The sequence below is a fragment of the Diabrotica virgifera genome, chromosome 9 (genome assembly GCF_917563875.1).
Source record: "Diabrotica virgifera virgifera chromosome 9, PGI_DIABVI_V3a".
Taxonomy (NCBI): Eukaryota; Metazoa; Arthropoda; class Insecta; order Coleoptera; family Chrysomelidae; genus Diabrotica; species Diabrotica virgifera.
In genome coordinates, this window is record NC_065451.1 from 190667117 (window position 1) to 190688574 (window position 21458).

The 21458-nt window shown below is 34.0% G+C and overlaps 2 protein-coding genes across 10 annotated transcripts in view; both read left to right on the plus strand.

Moving 5' to 3' along the window:
- Positions 1–21458, plus strand: part of LOC126892895 (phospholipid transfer protein C2CD2L) — a 254093-nt gene that overhangs the window by 49782 nt on the left and 182853 nt on the right. The window lies entirely within an intron of this gene.
- Positions 1–21458, plus strand: part of LOC126892897 (coiled-coil domain-containing protein 96-like) — a 48976-nt gene that overhangs the window by 2996 nt on the left and 24522 nt on the right. For both annotated transcript variants that reach the window (XM_050662727.1, XM_050662729.1), the window contains exons 2-4: positions 27–767; positions 6055–6173; positions 14968–15179. In XM_050662727.1, coding sequence (XP_050518684.1) covers positions 27–767; positions 6055–6173; positions 14968–15179 — 1072 coding nt within the window. The remainder of the gene's footprint in view (positions 1–26; positions 768–6054; positions 6174–14967; positions 15180–21458) is intronic.

The following is a 21458-nucleotide window of genomic DNA, read 5'->3' on the forward strand; positions in this document are numbered from 1 at the left end:
CCTTTAAAATAAAAATTATTCCTTAGACAATACCCACTTGGAAAAGAAATCGTTAGATAGCAAAGAACTAACTGAAAAGTCAGCCACTTCATCCATTAGTTCTTCCAAGCTTTTCAAGTCATCCGAAAAAAAATCGATAGATAGCAAAGAAATCATTGAAAAGTCAGCCAAGTTATCAATTAGTTCTTCAAAGCTTTTCAAGTCATCAGAAAAAAAATCATTAGGTAGCAAAGAAATAATTGAGGAGTCAGCCACGTCATCCATTAGTTCTTCAAAGCTTTTCAAGTCATCGGAAAAAAAATCGATAAATAGCAAAGAAGTAACTGAAAAAACAGCCAAGTTATCAATTAGTTCTTCAAAGCTTTTCAAGTCATCAGAAAAAAAATCATTAGGTAGCAAAGAAATAATTGAAGAGCCAGTCACGTCATCCATTAGTTCTTCAAAGCCTTTCAAGTCATCGGAAAAAAATTGGTTAAATAGCAAAGAAGTAACTGAAGAAACAGCCAAGTCATCAATTAGCTCTTCCAAGCTTCTTAAGTCATCAATGGATGTCCCAAGCCCAGATCCCAAACTTAGTGAGGAGTATGGATTTGATCCAACCAAATCTATATCTTTAACATTTATGGATCCTCCTGCTTATGAGTTCGTTAAAAGAGGTTTGTTGGAAGAAAAAGATGATGATATTTCTGGCTTGTTTGATAATTTAGATGATCAAGATGCAGAGCAAGAGGAGGAGAGCTTGACTGAGGAGGAGTACCATTATGAGGGTAACAATGTTATGTTTATTATCCCTATAGTATTAGATTTAATTCGGTTTCTTCTTCTCTTTTTTGTCCGTGGAACTTTTTACATTTCAGTTTTTCTACTTTCTCTCTATATTTGATACGAGTAATTTAAATTAGTTATTTGCTTAATAGGGAGTGCAATTAGAACGAAAACATGCATTGTTTCAGAATAATTCAAACAAGCTTATATTTTTCTAAAACTTTTTTTGTTAGTTTATATACATGTTAAAGTAAAAAGTTCTACTCGCAGATTTGGCCGCTAATTGTTTATTAATTGTTTAAACGATAACAGTTGTTTTGTATAAATAATTTTAAAAATATCGTTGAATTCATCATTTTACTTTGATCAAATATGTTTCTATTTTGTTTTTGGTTATGCTGAATCCGAATATGTCATTACAATTTGAAAATTCTTATACAGAAGCTCTTATACAGTATGTTTGCGTAGCTACAAACCACATGGAAAACTTTTTTATTATCAATTTTACGGAAAAAGGTTATTCTTCATAAAATACTCTGGATAGTCAAAAATCTAAAACTCAACCATCAGATATTAAATTTTATCAATTTTATACGAGTTATGTCAAAAATATGAATTTCTTTAAAGAGTAAAGTACCTTTATATTCCAGAATATCAAAAAATGCTATTATGAAAAGTTGTTTGAAATTAAAAACTAAGTTTTAATATACAATTACATCACTCTAATCGAAAAAAAAAATCATTTTTTTCTCAAATTACGGACATACCCATCATCATTTTAATACAATTATGATAACACTTATTATCAATTTTACGAAAAAAAGTTATTCTTCATAAAATGCTCCACCTGCTCTAAAATTTAAGATACAATCATCAGATATCAAACTTCATTAAAACTATTCAGTTTTATACGAAGTATGTAAAAAATATGAATTTTTCTAAGAGTTAAGTGCCTCCATTATTCACAATATTTTAATTAGAAGGATGTAATTGAACACTGAAACATATTTTTTAATTCCAAACAACTTTTCTTAATAACAATTTTCGATATTGTGAATTATAAAGGTACTTTACTCTTGAGGAAAATTCATATTTTTTGATATACCACGTATAAAATTAACAAAATTTTATATTTGATGGTTGAATCTTAGATTATATATGATGCAGAGTATTTTATAAAGAATAACTTTTTTCGTAAGACTGATAATAAAAAAGTTATCAATAGGTTCTAAGTTACGCAGACATACGGTATAAGAGCTAAAACAATTTTTTTTGTTGAACATTTATTATTGTTGAAGCTTATTATTAAATGTATTTTAGGTAAGTTTTGCAGAAAAAAGTTTTGATCACTTTGTATAAACATATTTTTGGCTGGTAATTTTCGGTTTTTGTATTACATTTTTGTTATCTTTCTTAATTTTCTCAAAAAGAAAGAGGGTATTTCATTTCTAAAGTAAAATAATTTAGTCCATTTTAAAGACTACATCCTAAGCTTTAAAAAACACACATAAAACTGTGATAGACCTGTTCAAACTTGAGTAATACCGTCTTAAAGTGGTGTTAATTCTGTAAAATTATGAAATTTTCAAAAATTACATTTTTTGAGACGTCGTATCATTTGAATTAAAACCGTGCCTCGGAGAGCACGTAAAGCCGTCGGTCCCCCTGGGCTAGTGTACATCGGCACTAGTTACTTGAAACAGGGTTAAAGATGTAAATGGCGCCGGAACTGTCCGAAAGGATCTCCCCGGCAAAAATGCCATACGATATTATTATTATTATTTGAATTAAATTTTTGAGATTTTTTTTGAATGAAACATCGTTTAGTAATATGTTTGAAAGGTAAGTTGTGCAAAATTGAAAGTTTTATAAGAAAACGTGTATTAGTTACTTAAATCATTTTTAAACAAAATTCATGTAAGTCTCACTTTCAGCCCACACCGTACTTATGCCCATACATTTTATTTCTTTTTATTATAACCATAAGATAGCTTAATTATTTTTCTTTCATGTCCAATTTCTAAAATTTCATTTGATCGATCAGCTAAAGAATTACATTAAAATAACTTAACCGTGCACTTCGCCATACGCTAGTTTACAGTGCGCCAATGTTTCTGAGAAGGGTGACTTTAGCGTTATAAACAAAAAGTTATAGAAGCTACAGATTTAATTTTAAAAAAATCTTTATATAAGGTTTTTTTTGTAAAATTTTCTGAATTTTTCAATGGTCAAGTCAGTTTTTTTCTAAAATTTATATTTTCTGAGTTATTGAAAAAAACATTTAATGTAATCTAAAAGGAAGCACCCACTTCTCGAGTAGAACTTTTTGATATGTTGTTTATTAAACATTTCTTAATGAAATTACAAAAAGTTCTATCTTGTTTGATTTTTTCCGAAGTGAAAATCTATATGCACTCCCCTATAACGTGAAAAAAAATATTGTATTGTGAATATTATTGATGTGAAACGATAAAAAACAATGATAAATAAGTATATGCTTAATGTTATGTACATAGTGTAATGTACTTTCTAAGCTAATTATATCAATGGTTATTTTAAAATGACTCTGAAATTTACTTAATGAATTTCAGAATTATTGTTGAACCTTGAAAACACTTAGTAATAAAGGCTTAGCGATTACTCTCCTTGTTTATCAATAAAAATGCTAAACGATAATGATATAATACGACAAATATGTACGTATAAAGGCTTGGTTTATCTTACGACGAGTGGTGGTCTTGCGGGGCTCGTTGAAGAATCGTGCGATATGAAAAGTATTGGCTAGTTTATAGTACAACGGAACGGAGCGACAACGGGGACGTGCGCCGTCTATTGTTCTATGGCTCGTGCCGTCTACGTCCCGTCGTAAAATAAATTAGCCTTAACTATATAGTAAATGCTTTCTATTTAACAGCTATAAACGAATAACATCCTTTATAAAAGGTATATTTGTTTAAATCCCTAAAAAGGGCTACATCACAGAACTAGTTTTCGATCGGATAACCGATCATCATCAGTGTTTACGTGATTCTAACATGCTAACCACCAAAATACAAAAATATGTGGGTAAAAACCCTTTACAATTGATCCGTCATGGAAACATAGATAAATTATGTGACCTTAAACATGGATGTCTAAAATATCCAAAGTATTATGCTCTAGGTACCATTGAGCTCGAAATTGACTTGTTCACATGTTGACTACAGGGTGTTTGGTAAAGAATGGGCCATAGCTTAACCTCAGGCTCCTGAGGTTAAAATAGGCCGATTTAAGCTAACTTACCTTAGTACAAAGTTTATAATAACCGAGATACAGGGTGTCAAAGTTAAACTTTTTTTTATTTATTATTGAATATTTCGTGACAATTATGAGATAACAACATGAAATTTTGTATGTGGGGGTTTTTTGGGTCGAGAAAACTAAATTCCCTACCAAAAATGATGTATTGCCCAGAGGGCGCCACATACGCCTTTCAGCACTCATTTATTACGTTCAATTTTTTTTACCCCTCACTCTGTATAATTTTGACATTAAAATTTTTATTCTCCTATTAGTTTTACTTAAAAAAGGTATACTTTTTTCATCTCCCTAAACTCAACCGTTTTCGAGATAAACGCATTTTAAATCTGCGATACACCATCATTTTTAGCATAATATTATTGTATGTAGTTCTACCCGAAAAATAACTTAAAACCATAATAATTGTGCCAGTTCTCAAATTTATGTCACTGCATCGCAAATTCCATTTGAAGAAATTTGCGATACATTTTTGGATAATTTTATGGTTTTAAGTTATTTTTCGGGTGTAACTACAATGACATGCTAAAAATGATGGTGTATCGCAGATTTAAAATGCGTTTATCTCGAAAACGGTTGAGGTTAGGGAGATGAAAGAAGTATACCTTTTTTAAGTAAAACTAATAGTAGAATAAAAATTTTAATGTCAAAATTATACAGAGTGAGGGATAAAAAAATTAAACGTAATAAATGAGTGCTGAAAGGCGTATGTGGCGCCCTCTGGGCAATACATAATTTTTGGTAGGGAATTTAGTTTTCTCGACCCAAAAAACCCCCACATACCAAATTTCATGTTGTTATTTCATACCTGTCAGGAAATATTCAGTAATAAATAAAAAAAAAGTTTAACTTTGACACCCTGTATATCGGTTATTATAAACTTTGTACTAAGGTAAGTTAGCTTAAATCGGCCTATTTTAACCTCAGGAACCTGAGGCTAAGCTATGGCCCATTCTTTACCAAACACCCTGTATATGGTAGCAAGTAAATACTAAATAGTACAGCTATAAACGTTTCGTTTGTCAACTTCAAGCCATAAGCTTATCTTATGATGATTTTACCACATAAACATTTGATCTTTAAAGATAAAGATGTTTTCAAATAAGAAAAACTGGAAATTAGTGATATTGGGAAACAAACCTCAATATCGTTTGGAGAAGATTACCAAAGATTACCAGCTTCCTCTGTAGTCAAACTGGCAGTGGCAATGAATTCACATCTCGCGATGAACCAACTTTTCCCGGCAATCGCATATCTCGCATGATCATTTCAACTAAGCAGGACAAGAACACAACAAAACACTTGCAGCTATGCAGGAGACATAAACATTCGTTGCCAGCGATGTCGGCATCAGCAACATAGAGATGGCTGTTTCGTTGAGTTTTTGAATTATTTGGATAACATTTGTATAATCGCGTAAATCATCCATTAATTTAATTAATAGGATTATTTTTCACTATTTATGTATTCAGTGATTACAATAATTATTTATATACTATACGATAAAAACTAATACTCAAGAAAAGGGAAAAGGTGGTAAAGTGATTTTAATAATATACTATTACTATGGAACGGGTAGATAAATTTTGAACATCTTTAACAACTAAAATTATTGTTTACTTACATGCACTGCATCTCTCATTGAAATTTAGTATAGGCGTTCTTGATTGAAAATTTATATAATCTATAGGAAGCTAAATTGGTTCAGTAACTCCAAACATTGGTTGGCTAAACTTCAGTAACTCCAAGCAAAGTTTGGAATGAAATAATTACAAGATGCATGCTTCACATTAAGAGTCATTTACTTATTACAAGAGACTACAAAATTTCCAATCAAATAATAGTTTAGTAGTATCTTCCATTCACAACTTCCTTTATACAACTGTGTTTCATCTAGTTACAAGTTTTACTCTATTTATATACATTTTCAACTTTGTTTTTCTATACAGTTTTCTTAATTTCACCAGTCGACTTAAATGTATTTGATTTTAGAAAAGAAACGTCCTCGTACATCTATTTTGTCTTATACATTAAAATATGATTTTGATAGGAGATATGACGATTCTCTAGATGAGCATAGATTCAAGGAAGCCTTAACGATGGAAATGAAGGTAACATTGTTAATAGTTACCTTGAATATAATAATATGAGGCATATTTGTAAAATGAGCACCATTTTGAAATTCTTCGCGCTATATACTAGGAATAATCTAGTCTATTTCAGTTTTTTCTTAGCAATTTTAATATCGTCCCTGGAGTGTTACCGAGTACTCTGAAACAGATGTACCGATAGGTACTGACCACCATCAAATCTCGAAAGTTACAATACATCGGACACATTATGAGAAATGAATCCAGATATGCCTTCCTACAAGGCATCCTACAAGCAAAATATTTGGAAAGCGGGGTCCAGGAAGAAGAAAAAAAACCAGGTTAAAGAAGTCTGTGAAATAGGCACTGTGATACGTTTTTTAATATTAAACGTGTAAAAGAGACTGATATTTATCGTAAGATTAGTGATTACTATGGAGAAAACGTTGTGAATGATGGAATGGTATTTAAATGGATTAGACAGGTTAAAAATATGGCCACATAGGCATTGAGAAAGCACCAACCGTTAGCAAGTGACAACCAAATGACGTGGCAATGACGAAGTGGTGTGGTGACGCAGGTAAAATTGCTAAACCTGTATAAACATATTATGTAGTCGCACGTATATGTTTATACGGGTTTAGCAATTCTTCCTGCCACTGGGTTACACACACCACTTCGACGCCATTGCCACGCCATTTGGTTGCCACTTGGTGGCAACTACAGAAAACCATCCAGATTTCTAGTGATGGACAAAACAAGAACAAGACCAAGACCAAGCTAGTCTTGGTCTTGGTCTTAGTCTTGCAGCTAAAAGGCAGTCTTGGTCTTGGTCTTGCACTAGCCGGTCTTGTTCTTGGTCTTGGTCTTGCTGCAAGAGTCTTGCTGGTCTTGCTTTTTTGGTAGTAATAATTTGAACCAAACAATTTCGAATAAAATGTACATTGAAATAAATCCTGAGCTCCGCTCAGGATCCGCTCACAGATCCTGAGCTCCGCTCCCATGTCGGAACTCCCGCCAGAGACATAAATAGGCTCCGTTCAAGACACCCGCCTCTAAAAACAGCAAAAAGGCTAGTAGATCAAAACTTTAATGTAACTGAACGGTGGAGAGAACAATGGGAGAATAACGCTGCACCAGCTAACTGGAACATGCCATGTATTACAAGCAAACCTGAGGGCTTCAACCAACCGAGACGAATTTGGACCACACTCAATAGAATAAGGACGAACTGTGGCAGATGTTCCGACTCACTTTTCAGATGGGGAAAAATACAATCACCAAATTGCGACTGCGGCGCCGAAAAGCAAACAGTAAAACACATGGTAGAGGAATGCCCGATTAGATCTTATAACGGCAACCCTTCGGATTTCCTGGTTGCTACAAAAGAGTCAATCGAATAGATTTATAATCTAGATGTTTGTTTTTAGAATATTTTTGTATTTACTGTTGTTTGTAATTTATATATATGTATATATATGAACCTGTGATGAAGCCATACGCTAAATAAAAAATAAATAATTGAAATAAATAAAGATGTGAATAATGAAACTATATTATTTGCTTTAAAATTTTAACAGAATGTAGAATGTAGATTCAAGCGGATACCAATTTTAACATTATACATTCACCTAATGACCTAATTATTTCTCTCTATATAAAGAGATTAGAGGATATTTTTATAATGGTAATGTTTATCAGTAGGAAAAACCTGCATTTACAACCCTTGTTGCAATTGCTGGCCTTCGGTTGTGTCACGTTGTGTTTTGCATGCTGTCGATACCTGCCGCCTGCCTTCAGACCACGTCTTGAGTCTGGATTATTGTTTATTGCCCCTGTATTTTAATAAAATGTAAATGTAAAAGAAAAAGAGCTTCTTAAAGGTGCCACAAATGGTCGGGGACCTTCAATTCACGGATTTTACGAAAAGGGATAAACGGTTTATAGTTGTTAACAGATAATGATCTGCTCCTTTCACTCGAATACTGTAGTATTTATCCTACGAGGGTCAAATTTAAGAACATAAATTAAATTTTTTTAAGAGAAAACAAAAATCAAATATTTTTTACTCTATTTAATCATTATTTAATATAATTAACTTTTTTATAAACTAACTAAAACATACTTTTTAGTAAATACGTTCATATTTACCATACCTATTTATAGACCTAATACTATAACATAACTATACCTAATGGGGAGTTATAAACGCTTAATTCTGTAATTTGTTATCTTGCAGTTCTTTAATTTTATTTAAACTACATTGCTCTCGTAACACGAGTTATTCGCACTTTTTATTTTCACATATTTTTGATTGAATACCCATTATGACATTTAAAAAGTTGAAAATATTCGGATGTGGGTAGTAAAAACTAGAATTTAGAACACACTGAAATGATGCGCATGCATTTCAAGTGAGGCACATAATATTTGTAGTACTGGCCCTTTCTGGGGAAAACCTAGATTCTTCCAAATACATAGTTTTCAACTATGAAATCAGTAAACTTCTTTACGCGTTTGTCATCCGGGATTTTCACAAATAATTCAACTTCCAACTTTCGTTGATTGTAAAAAATTAATCCAAAAAATAATTTTAAAAATTTCCCAGTATCGGAATTTTTGTCATTATATTCAGAAACTGAACCTAAGTTTTGGATTTTGCGATACCAAGCTTGACACATTACAATCGACAACCAGTTATTTTTTATTCAGGCCACAATGCTTTCACAGCATTGTGAATCCCTTTTCAAAATTTATTATGATATTTTTTGTATTAATTTTAAATTTAACGACCTACATTTTTCCTCGATTATGCGAAAAGAATTGAAAATAAGTGTCAGTATTTTTATTAATCAAAAAAGCGAAAACTACTGGTACAGAAAAACCGTTTTTAATTGCATTTTTTTTAAATGGATTACCCTATCTATAATTACATTTTTTTTGTCTTACAAGTAATTTCAATGGTCCTTGAACTGTCGCCGTTTGAAAACTTGCCTTCTGGACACTTTGAAGGTTGAGAAAATGCAAACCGTTTGACTTAATCAAAACGACTTAAAAATATAACCAAAATATTATGTATTTTAAAAATTCGATATTGTTTAAGGTTTCTTACATTGTCAGTATATATTATTGAACTAAAAAATAAAGTTAAATAATAAAAACCAATTTTTCTCAAAAAAGTGCAAGAGTCTTGCAGGTTGGTCTTGGTCTTGCGTGGTCTTGCAAGGTTCGGTCTTGGTCTTGTTCTTCCAAGCTTGGTCTTGGTCTTGCAACCAAAAGGCGGTCTTGGTCTTGCTGCAAGACCAAGACCAAGACCGCAAGACCAAGACCAGTCTCGCTCATCACTACAGATTTCACAGAGGCAAATAAACAAAAACGAAATCAAAATGAAGAACGGATTGAGCTAACATTAAAGAAAGTAAATAATGACATAAAAACTCTAATGAACAAAAAATAAGGGGAAAAGGACGAATCATAAATAGATTCATTAAGTACGGAAGAGAGAAACTACATAGATAGAATCATACAAGCCATGTTCAATTACGCTGTAAATCTAAACGAAATACAAGATAAATGGTTCATCGCACATAGTACCTCGATACATATAAAGGAAGATGGAAAGAAATGCGAATCTATAGGGGCATTCGTATTATAGCATGTAAGGGGAGGTTATGTGGAAAAAGACTGATAGGCAGTCAATGAGGGTATGTGGCTCCGAATTCCATCTTACTATATCGATTTACGTGATATTTTCACAGTAAGTAGGGAATAGCCCAAGAAACAAAGTCTACCCTATTCCGATGTGTGCTTTTGTTTTGGGGGCGGTTCCCACCCCTTCTCGGGGTGGAAAATTTTTTGCTTAAATAACTACGGAAGTTGCTAGAGAACCTAATACTAAGCAAAAACTGTTCTATAATTTTTTTTCGAAAACTTAATACTTTTTGAGTTATTCCTGGTTGAAAATTGGCCATTTTCATTGAAACATAACACCTTTTCAAACGGTTTTTTGCGAATACCTTGAAAACTATGCATCTAACTAAAAAAACCATATAAAACATTTTTGAAGCTTATAAAATAACAAGGAGATTCTTTCCTTTATGAATCTTCTAGTTATAACACAAAAAGAGATATGGTAAGTGAAAACAGTTGTTTTCTTGGTGCATGCTCAAATCAGTGTACATATTTAACTTGAAATAACAGAGAAACGGTCGATTTTAGGTGTATAATGCTACCAATAACTTTTGTTGTGCTTGAAAATACCTTTAAAATAAGCAATATTAAATGTCGATTACATTCAAACTATGCGAGATAAACTGTAAAAAATTTGATGACTAACGTATTTTAAGAAAAAAATGAGAAGTATATTTAACCCCTCATCCACAAGAATTTAAATGCATTGTTTTCCTTCTACAATACATTTTACTATAGTGTTCTTTTTATGTTCAAAAAGTTGGGCGGGTTTAAAATGAATGGTTTTTGAAAAAAATAAGATCAAATTATTGAGCGCATTTTTAAATTTTCTTAAAAATCTTCCTATTTCTCCATGTAACTCGAAAATGATAAGATATGCCAAAAAAAAAGATGCCATACAAAAATGTAGGTTTCTTCTAGATAAACATTTTGATTTTATTTTTTATAACAGTATCTCTTATCATTTTCAAGTTACATAGAGAAAAAGGAAGATTTTAAGAAAATTTAAATATGCTTATTTTTTTATATCTTATTTTTTTCAAAAACCATTCATTTTAAACCCGCTCAACTTTTTGAACATAAAAATAACACTGTAGTAAGATGTATTGTAGAAGGAAAACGATGCATTTAAATTCTTGTGGATGGGGGGTTAAATATACTTCTCATCTCATATATCTTTTTCTTAAATTTCGTTAGTCATCAATTTTTTGCAGCATATCTCGCTTAGTTTGAATGTAATCGACATTTAATATTGCTTATTTGAAAGGACTTTTCAAGCACAATAAAAGGTATTGGTAGCATTATACACCTAAAATCGACCGTTTCTCTGTTATTTCAAGTTGAATACACTGATTTGAGCATGCACCAAAAAACAAACTATTTTTACCTACCATATCTCTTTTTGTGTTATAACTAGAAGATTGAAGAAGGAACGAATCTCTTTGTTTTTTATGAGCTACAAAAATGTTTTATATAATTGTTTTAGTTAGATGCATTGTTTTTAAGGTATTCGCAAAAAACCGTTTGAAAAGGTGTTATATTTCAATGAAAATGGCCAATTTTCAACCACGAATAACCCAAAAAGTATTAAGTTTTCGAAAAAAAAATATAGAACAGTTTTTGCTTAGAATTAGGTTCTCTAGCAACTTCCGTAGTTTAACCAAAAAATTTTCTACCCCGAGAAGGGGTGGGAACCGCCCCCCAAGACAAAAGCACACATCGGCATAGGGGAGACTTTGAATAAGGAGATATATTCAGGCTATTCCTAAAATTTCATTAAAATCCATGCAGTAGGATAGAATTCGGAGGTAATAACCTGTTCTTGCTCTCATTGACTGCCCTATGAAGGAAAAATCTATCTCAAATATAATCGAAGATGATCAGACAGGATTTACTGCAACAAGATCCTGCGTAGACCACATACACACTCCAACAATGATCAATTTTTGATTTGTAAACGTCTTTGACCTATGTATTTAAGTATGAAAGTAATTTTTAATCATATTTTTTTGTAATTGATGGATTGGACCGTTACTTGATAAAAGTTCATTTTATCTAACAATAAAACACTGAAAACGTTAGTTTTCTATACTTCCCACAAAATTTATTACAACTAAGTGACTACAGCTGTTTCGGCAGAGTGCCTTTCTCAAGTGATATAGTTTACAATGTGTTTGCCTTTTTAAGTCTTTAACTGAAGAGGTTGAGGAGAGGGGAGCTGTTTGTCTTGAGTTGGTCATTCAGAATTATATCCGTATTTTTCAATTTATTAATTTCCATAGATTCTAAAAAAGATAGCTTAAGGCCTTTATTTTGAATATGCAGAATTTGAAACTCTTCATTGAAAGAATGATTATGATCTAGAAGGTTAAGTGCGTATGTAGAAATGTCTGTTTTTCTATTGTTGAAAGCCCTTTTGTGTTCTGCTATCCGTTTGTCAAAGGTTCTGCCAGTTTGACCGATGTAAGTTTTCGGACATTCACCAACACTTCTACATACGCACTTCACCTTCTAGATCATAATCATTCTTTCAATGAAGAGTTTCAAATTCTGCATATTCAAAATAAAGGCCTTAAGCTATCTTTTTTAGAATCTATGGAAATTAATAAATTGAAAAATACGGATATAATTCTGAATGACCAACTCGAGACAAACAGCTCCCCACTCCTCCACCTCTTCAGTTAAAGACTTAAAAAGGCAAACACATTGTAAACTAAATTCCATTGTAAACTAAATAGTCAATTCCCCAGAAGGGAAAGCCGAAGCATTCAGAAATTCGCTTCAAAACAATTTTCAAACTCCAGATAACCCGAACTTTGATCGCATATTTAAATTCAACACAGAATACATTGTAAATGTTACTCTCAACCACTACATTCCAGTCTATGATCCTATCATGGACCCCCTCACAGACAGGGAAACGGAGAGCTTTTGCCAAATCGGCAAAAACAGCGCTCCCGGACCTGATGGCATCAACCGAAGGTGCCTCAAAAAACTTCCAGAGAGTATCATTCCTCTTCTAACTAAAATATTCAATGCATGTCTCAAAAACAGCCACTTTCCTACTCCTTGGAAAGTGGCCAACACCATCATGCTTTTGAAAAAAGGCAAACCCCCAACCGACGTGGAATCCTATAGACCAATCTCATTAATCAATACTCTGGGTAAAGTTCTTGAGCTAATCCTAAAAGAGAGGCTCAATGACTTTCTCGAAAATCACAATATCATACCAAAATTCCAATATGGATTCCAGTCAGGTAAATCTATTAAACATGCATTAATAGATTTCACTACCAAAGTTACTCAAACCATCAACGATGGTTCATTCGCCATAGCCACATTTCTGGATGTGCAGAAGGCTTTCGACCAGGTCTGGCACGACGGGCTTGTTCGGAAACTTCTGGACATCGGGCTACCATTGCAATTTACCAAAATTGTACACTCCTACCTCCACAACCGTACTGTCAGAGTTAAAATAGGCGATCAAAAGTCCACCCCCTTCACTCCACAAGCTGGAGTTCCCCAGGGTTCAGTCCTAGCGCCGCTGTTGTACATCATCTACAACAGCGACATCACAAACCAAAATATCCCAGGTACTCGGCTGTTTCTCTATGCAGACGACACGACTCTGCTCTCAACTACCTCTCGATACAACCCAAGACTCCTCTTCAGAAGAGCCCAGGCTCTGTTGGACGGCGTCGGCGAATGGTGTTGTAAGTGGAGAGTCACGCTAAACGCGAACAAAACAACAACAATTGTGTTTCGCGCCCCTTCTGTGTCAAATAGAATCATTCGCAATGAAGACGACCAATATCCTCTGAGTCTGTTGGGAGAAAGGCTTGTTGTTAGCCCGACTGTGAACTATTTGGGAGTACTGTTTACCAGGACTCTCAACTGGGACGCAGATCTAAAGGCAACTTTAGATAGGGTAAGGAACAGGGCCAGACTTCTCAACGCTCTCTCTGGAAAAATTGGCAAGACACACAAGAAGACTCTCATTCACACTTACAAGACCTTTATTCGACCCGTCATGGAGTACAAATCATGTATCTACTCTCTTTGCTCAAGACAAAAACAAGAGAGGTTGTTGAGGACAGAACGTAGAGTCTTGCGTAGATGTAACTATGAGCACTGGCGATATCCCTCAAACGAAATCCATAACATCTCGAACACCCCCAAAATCACCGAGAGAATAAACTCTCTGAACAGGAACTTCACAATCAAAGTAATCAACGGCCCCCCTTCCGACACACAAGAATCTCTCAAATGTTCCTGTTCATCTTCCGACCACGTACTCCACCGAAAGCCCAAACGCAAAAAGATTCATGTACCGTCCGCTCTAATGCAAACATGCATTGACGAACTCCCGGCGGAGTACGAAAACATCCTTGAGGCTACCCCGTTAGCCTACCGTACCCACCTCTAACATATCCTCTTCCCTACCCCGAACAGGGAGAAGTTGGTTTTTTGCGGTTTCCCAACTTCATTGCACAATTATACCTGTTCGTCCCAAGAAAATAGCCGCAACTATTTTCTCCACTCGAACGCTCACTGTCCACGCTGCGCTCAAAGCCACCTCCTGACCGCCGACGAGGGACGCAGGTTCGCCTGTCGTTGTACAAGGGTTTCTAGGGAGACTGGTCGAGAGCAAAGCACGGACAGTACACGTAAATCTCTATGGAACCAACAACAATCCATCAAACTTTCTTCTCTGTTGACTTCTTAGCCTTCTGGACACCACCGTCCGGCATAACCCAGGATCCAAGAACACCAGGACACGGCGCTAGCCCCAGTGTGTTTTTCGGACTGTTTGCTTTGCTGCCAACACTAAACATTCACCTCAAACCCTGAAGAGGACAAAATCCTAAACGGGAAGCACATTGAACGCATTTCTTCTGAACATTATCCAGACAAGCAAATCAAACAATGTAGTAGTGGCAAGTGTTTAGTAAACTAAATCACTTGAGAAAGGCACCCTGCCGAAACAGCTGTAGTCACTTAGTTGTAATAAATTGTGTGGAAGTATAGAAAACTAACGTTTTCAGTGTTTTATTGTTAGATATTTTTTTGTCCTCTTTGGGTTATCGTGATTCATCTTGTATAATAACTAATGTCGCTTTAATAGATACCTTCGCTAGGAATGGAGATGTGGGAGGAAGAAGAAGAAGAAGAAGAAGAAAAAGAAAAGGTAGTAGAAGAATCACTTATTAGCGAAGAGTCAGAATCTTCTCTTCCTAGATCAGTCCATGTAGAACGGTATCATCTCATTGCAAAACAATTGAATCAATCGAAAGTCATTAACTTAGTTTTGGAGAGAAAACTTGCATTGTATTTTAGGTATGTGTTCAAACGTACAGATTTTTCAAAGATTTAATATTTTTTCTACGACCGTTTAATAATATGCTAATTATTCATTATTTTTACATAGATAATAACACCCATTACTTTACCCGTGAGTAATAGTTCATTACTCACAGGCTGAAATTACTCACTGGTCATTATTCACTGGTTGAAGTTAGATTTAAGTGGTGCATGGCACTTTTAATATACGTATTATTAGCAAATAAAACTTGTTCATATAAAATAATCATTGTAATTTACATCAACAATTATTAACTTCGAAAAATGTCGAATAATGTTAGTAGTTGATAATTGTATTTTTCTACTACTTCAAATAAAAAAAGGTCGTAGAAAAAGTATAGTATTCTACTCGCATGTAATGGCTATTACTCACTCAGATGAATTACGTGATGAAACCTTCATCATCGTGAGTAATAGCCATCATACATGCTCGTTGAATAATATACTATTATTCAACATTTTTTGCCTGCTCTTCTGAAATATCCATACCAGGTTAATCAGGGTTACACCAGGAAAATAAGGCAAAAATATACCATGTTCGGGGCACTTGAGCAGCCAGGTTGCAAATGGGTTTCTTTGGGTACTATATACCTAATACATTATAAATACAAAAATGCCCGTCACAGTTTGGACGAGAAATTTAGTTATTAACAAATAAGGGTCAAAAATGAGTTTTTTCGTTTAAATCGCTACAGGTAAAAATAGCATAATTAAATGTCTTATTTATAATATTTTTCTTTTAGTAGATGAGCCAAGGTTTAAAATAGCGTTTTTTGAATTTTGGTCCGATTATTTGTTGCTTCGGATATTGCAAAATAAAACTAAAATTTCGAAAATAAAAAATTTCCTATAACTTTTGCGAAAATGAATTTAGGACTTTCATATTGCATGAAAAGTTTAGTCAAACAGTCCATACAATGCACAAAAAATTTTAAGATGATCCGTCAATTAGTTTAAATTTTATTCAATTTGTTTATCCCAAAGAGCTTTTTTTTCGCAATGTTATTGTTCAGAAAATAATAATGATACAGCAATTATGTGAAAACAATATGAAAGAAAAATAGTCATATTTTCAATGCATTTAAAAAAATCATTAAAAAGTAATTTTTATTACTCAGAAAACATGTTACTAAAATAGAGTCATTTTTGGCTTATAAACAATTTGAATAACTTTGTTAATATTTACTGTAGGCTAAAACTACAATGGAATTTGAAAAATTGGTATTTTTATACGAATTTTCAAAGAAAAAATGTTCGCCTTTGTTAATTGCGGTCAAAGTTAGCCACTTTTTTTATTTAATTGACGGCTACTTTGTTTATAACAATTATGGAACCTAACTAAAGCCATTTTGAAGTTGAAGATATATAGGTTATGTGTAAAAGTTTGAGTAAACTTTGAACCTCAACAGAGTGGTTCATAAAGCTTTAAAAATGGCGTCCGAACGGAATTAATTCGTGGTCGGTGGAGGGGAATTACTAAAATACGTGCACTCAACAAATGAAACTGATTCTGCAAACATATGCTGCGATTAATATCGCTAGAACTTGTTGATGGATTTTGATCATAATTTTTTAAATTTGTATGTACATACTCGTAGTCTTATAGAGTACGTTATGTACACACAACCCCACCTAACATTACAAAATGTTAGGGGGAACTCCCCTTATCAGTCAGGGATATAAAAAAATAGATTACGACCGATTCTAAGACCTACCGAATATACATATATAATTTCATAAAAATCGGTCAAGCGGTCTCGGAGGAGTGTGGAAACTAACACTGTGACAGGAGAATTTTATAGATGTAAATATATAGATGGCTATTAACAAATAGGGGTTGGTGATAGAAGAGTGAAAATTAAGGGTTGTATGTATTTTTTAATTCTACATCATCATTCTCTTTGCCTTATCCCTATGCGGGGTCGGCTTCCCTAATTGCATTTCTCCACACAATTCTGTCTTGGGTCATATCAATGTTAATCCCCTTTACCAACATGTCCTGCCTTATCGCCTCCCCCCAGGTCTTCTTTGGTCTTCCTCTCCTACTCCTTCCAGGAATCTGCACTTCAGCTATTCTTCGTATTGGGTGATTAACGTCTCGACGTTGAACATGACCGAACCATCTTAACCTATGCTCTCTCATTTTGGCATCAATTGGTGCCACACCTAGACTTCCCCTAATATACTCATTTCTAATTTTATCCTTCTTTGTCACTCCACTCATCCATCTAAGCATTCTCATTTCCGCCACATGCATTCGTTGTTCCTCTTTCTTTTTCACTGCCCAACATTCAGTTCCGTACATCATAGCCGGTCTTATGGCTGTTTTATAGAATTTTCCCTTCAGCTTCATTGGAATTTTTCTGTCACACAACACACCACTCGCTTCTTTCCACTTCATCCATCCAGCCCTAATTCTACTGCATGCATCTCCATCTATTTCTCCATTACTCTGTAATACCGATCCTAGGTACTTAAAACTATTGCTTTTCACAATCATTTCACCATCCAAAGATACCATTTTATTTGTAGTAGCTCCATCTTTAAATGAACATTCCAAATACTCTGTTTTTGTCCTACTAAGTTTTAAACCTTTTTCCTCCAGAGCTTGTCTCCACTGTTCCAGTTTTTGTTCTAAGTCTCTTTCACTATTTCCTACTAACACGACATCATCAGCATACATTAAGCACCATGGAATGTTACCCTGTAGTTTCGCTGTTATCTGGTCCAAAACTAATGAGAATAAATACGGACTAAGCACAGAGCCTTGGTGCAATCCTACTTTCACATGAAATTTATCAGTCTCTCCCACACCTGTCCTAACACTAGTCGTTACTCCCTCATACATATCCCTCACAATCTTTACATATTCACCAGGGACTCCTTTCTTATTGAGTGCCCACCACAGAATCTCTCGAGGAACTCTATCATATGCTTTCTCAAGATCAATGAATACCATATGAGCGTTTGTTTCTTTACTCCTGTATTTTTCCATCAACTGCCTTATAATGAAAATTGCATCTGTTGTTGATCTACCCTGCATAAAGCCAAATTGATTCTCGGATATTTCGGTCTCTTCACGTATCCGTCTGTCAACTACTCTTTCCCATATTTTCATGGTGTGGTTAAGCAGTTTTATAGCCCTGTAGTTTGTACATTGTTGTATATCTCCCTTGTTTTTGTAAACAGGTACGAGTATACTGCTTCTCCATTCGTCTGGCATTTGTCCGACTTCCATAATTCTATTAAATAGACCTGCTAGCCACCTTGTTCCTGTCTCTCCCAATGCTCTCCATACTTCCCCAGGAATATCATCTGGTCCTACCGCTTTTCCTTTCTTTATTTTTTGAAGCGCTTGAGCCACTTTCTCGTTGGTTATTTTGGTGACCATTGCTGCTACTGTCTCCGTTGACTCTACAGGCTGTCTGTCAAATTCTTCATTTAATAAGCTGTCAAAGTACTTTCTCCATCTCTTTTTGACTTCCCTTTCGTGAACTAGTATTTTATTATTTTCATCTCGGATACATCTAATCTGATTAAAATCTTTTGCTTTCCTTGCTCTCTGTTTGGCTATTTTATATATCTTCGTTTCGCCTTCCCTGGTATCAAGTTGATCATATAGGTTTGAATACGCTTCTGCTTTGGCTTTTGCTACTGCTACTTTCGCTTCCTTTTTCGCCACCATATAGTTTTGAAGATCTGTGTCGGATCTGGTTTCTTGCCACTTTTTATATAATTTTCTCTTCTCTTTTATTTTTCCTTGTACTTCGTTTGACCACCACCAAGTCTCTTTATCCTCAAACTTTTTTCCTGACGTTTTCCCAAGTATTTCAATAGCAGTCTCTCTAATACTACTGGCCATTTTTCTCCAAATTGTATTAGGGCTTCCTTTCATGTTCCAACATATTTTTTCTACTATTCTTCTCCTGAATAGACCTTCTTTCTCATCTTTCAGCAGCCACCATTTGATTTTTTGTGGTCCTCTACGATATTTTTGTTTAGTTTCGCTTTTTACTTCGATGTCCAGAACAAGCAGCTTATGTTGTTGGCTTACTGTCTCACTCACTATTACCTTGCAGTCCTTGCATTCACGTATGTCTTCTTTTCTTATCATGAAGTAGTCTATTTGGGATTGATGTTGTCTACTTTTGTAGGTAATAAGTTGAGTTTCTCTCTTTTTAAAGAATGTGTTAACAATCGCCATATCCAATGCTGTTGCTAATTCAAGCATGTCATCTCCAGCTTCATTTCTAGTTCCAAAGCCTAATCCCCCATGTATTGTTTCATATCCTGTCTTGGTTTGGCCCACATGTGCATTGAAATCACCTCCTATTATAACTTTCTCCTCTGCTGGAATATCACTCAGTACGTCTCCTAATTGATCATAGAAAGCTCTTCTTTCATTCTCACCCAGACCTGTTTGGGGAGCATACACACAAACAACATTCAATACCTCTTTATCAATTACAAATTTCACTGACATCATTCTATCACTCGTTCTTACAACTTCTACTACGTTACCTTTCATTTCACTATCAGCAATTATACCAACTCCATTTCTAGTGTTACTACTCCCTACATACCACAATTTGTATCCTTCACCTAGTTCTTTCGCCCTTTGTCCTTTCCACCTAGTTTCTTGAATACAAGCAATTTGAACTCTTCTTCGTTTGAGCGCATCCACTAACTCCAGACTCTTACCTGTAAGACTACCAAGATTCCAAGACCCTATCCTGATTTTTCTAACCTGCAATGGTGTTCCCCCTGAGATAGTCCTCACCCGGAGATCCGAACGGAGGCTCATTTTACTTCCGGAACATTTTACCTCAGGAGATGCCATCATTTCAGTATAAGTTTTTACTGCGTTTGGAGAAGGTCTTTTCATTATTATGGCCTGAAAAGATTTTTGGATATTCTACATCATATAAAATTAAGGTAGATAATTTTGTCCAAAAAAATTAAAAAAATGTTAGGGGGGCAACCCCCCTTATAACTTATGGGTATAAAAAATAGATGAAAACCTCTTCAACGTCCTATAGGATAAACGGGTAAAATTTTATAAAAATCAGCCAAGCCGTTTCGGAGTAGTATGGTAACTAACACTGTTACAGGAGAATTTGATGTATATAGAAGTAACTGCGAATTAAATAATAAAAGTGACTAACTTTGAACCTAATTAACCTAGGCAAAAAGTTTTTTTTCTGAAAATTACCAGCTTTTGAAATCCCAATGGAGATTTACTCTATAGTCAATATTAACAAAGTTATTCAAATTGTTTAGAAGCCGAAAATGACTCTATTTTACTAAACTTTCTTTGGGATTGATAAAAACGACTTTTTAATGATTTTTTTCAATACTTTAAAAATATAACTATTATTCTTGCATGTGGTTTCCACATAATTGTTATGTCATTATTATTTTTTGAACAATAACATTGCGGAAAAAGGCTCTTTGCGATAAACAAATTGAATAAAATTTAAACTAATTAACGAATCGTCTTAAAATTTTTTGTGCATTATATGGAATGTTTGACTCAACTTTTCGTGCAATATGAAAGTCTTAAGGCCATTTTCGCAAAAGTTATAGCACATTTTTTATTTTTGAAATTTTAGTCTTATTTTGCACTTTCCGAAACAAAAAAAGAACGGACCAAAATTCAAAAAGTGCCATTTTAAACCTTGGCTCATCTACAAAAAGAAGAATATTATAAATAAGATATTTAATTACCCTATTTTTACCTATAGCGATTTAACCAAAAAACTGCCATATTTGACCCGTATTTGTTAATAACTAAGTTTCTCGTCCGAACTGTGACGGGCATCGGGCATTTTTGTATTTATAATGTATTAGGTATATAGTACCCAAAAAATCCATTTGCAACCTGGCTGCTCAAGTGTCCCGACAAAAACCTTATTTCTTTGGACTATATGTATTATATTATGTTTAAGTTCATTCCCATTCTTTTCTAAATCTCTTTGAAATATTTATTCTATGTTATCTTGTTTGCTCTGCAGCTTCTGCTTAGGAATTCCATCTTTGTTGCTCTTAGTTTGTTTTTGGATTTCTTATTCATTATCAAGTTTTTACATCCATGAGCCAGGATACTTCTTGTCATGGTGTTACCTATATATTCTTCTTATTGTTTTTATACTGATGTATTATCGCACAGTGCCGTGTTCAATTTTCGTATGCAGTCTCTTGTTTGTCCTAGTCTATTTTTTTATCTTCTTCAGTTGTTCCTTTGTTTGATATTAT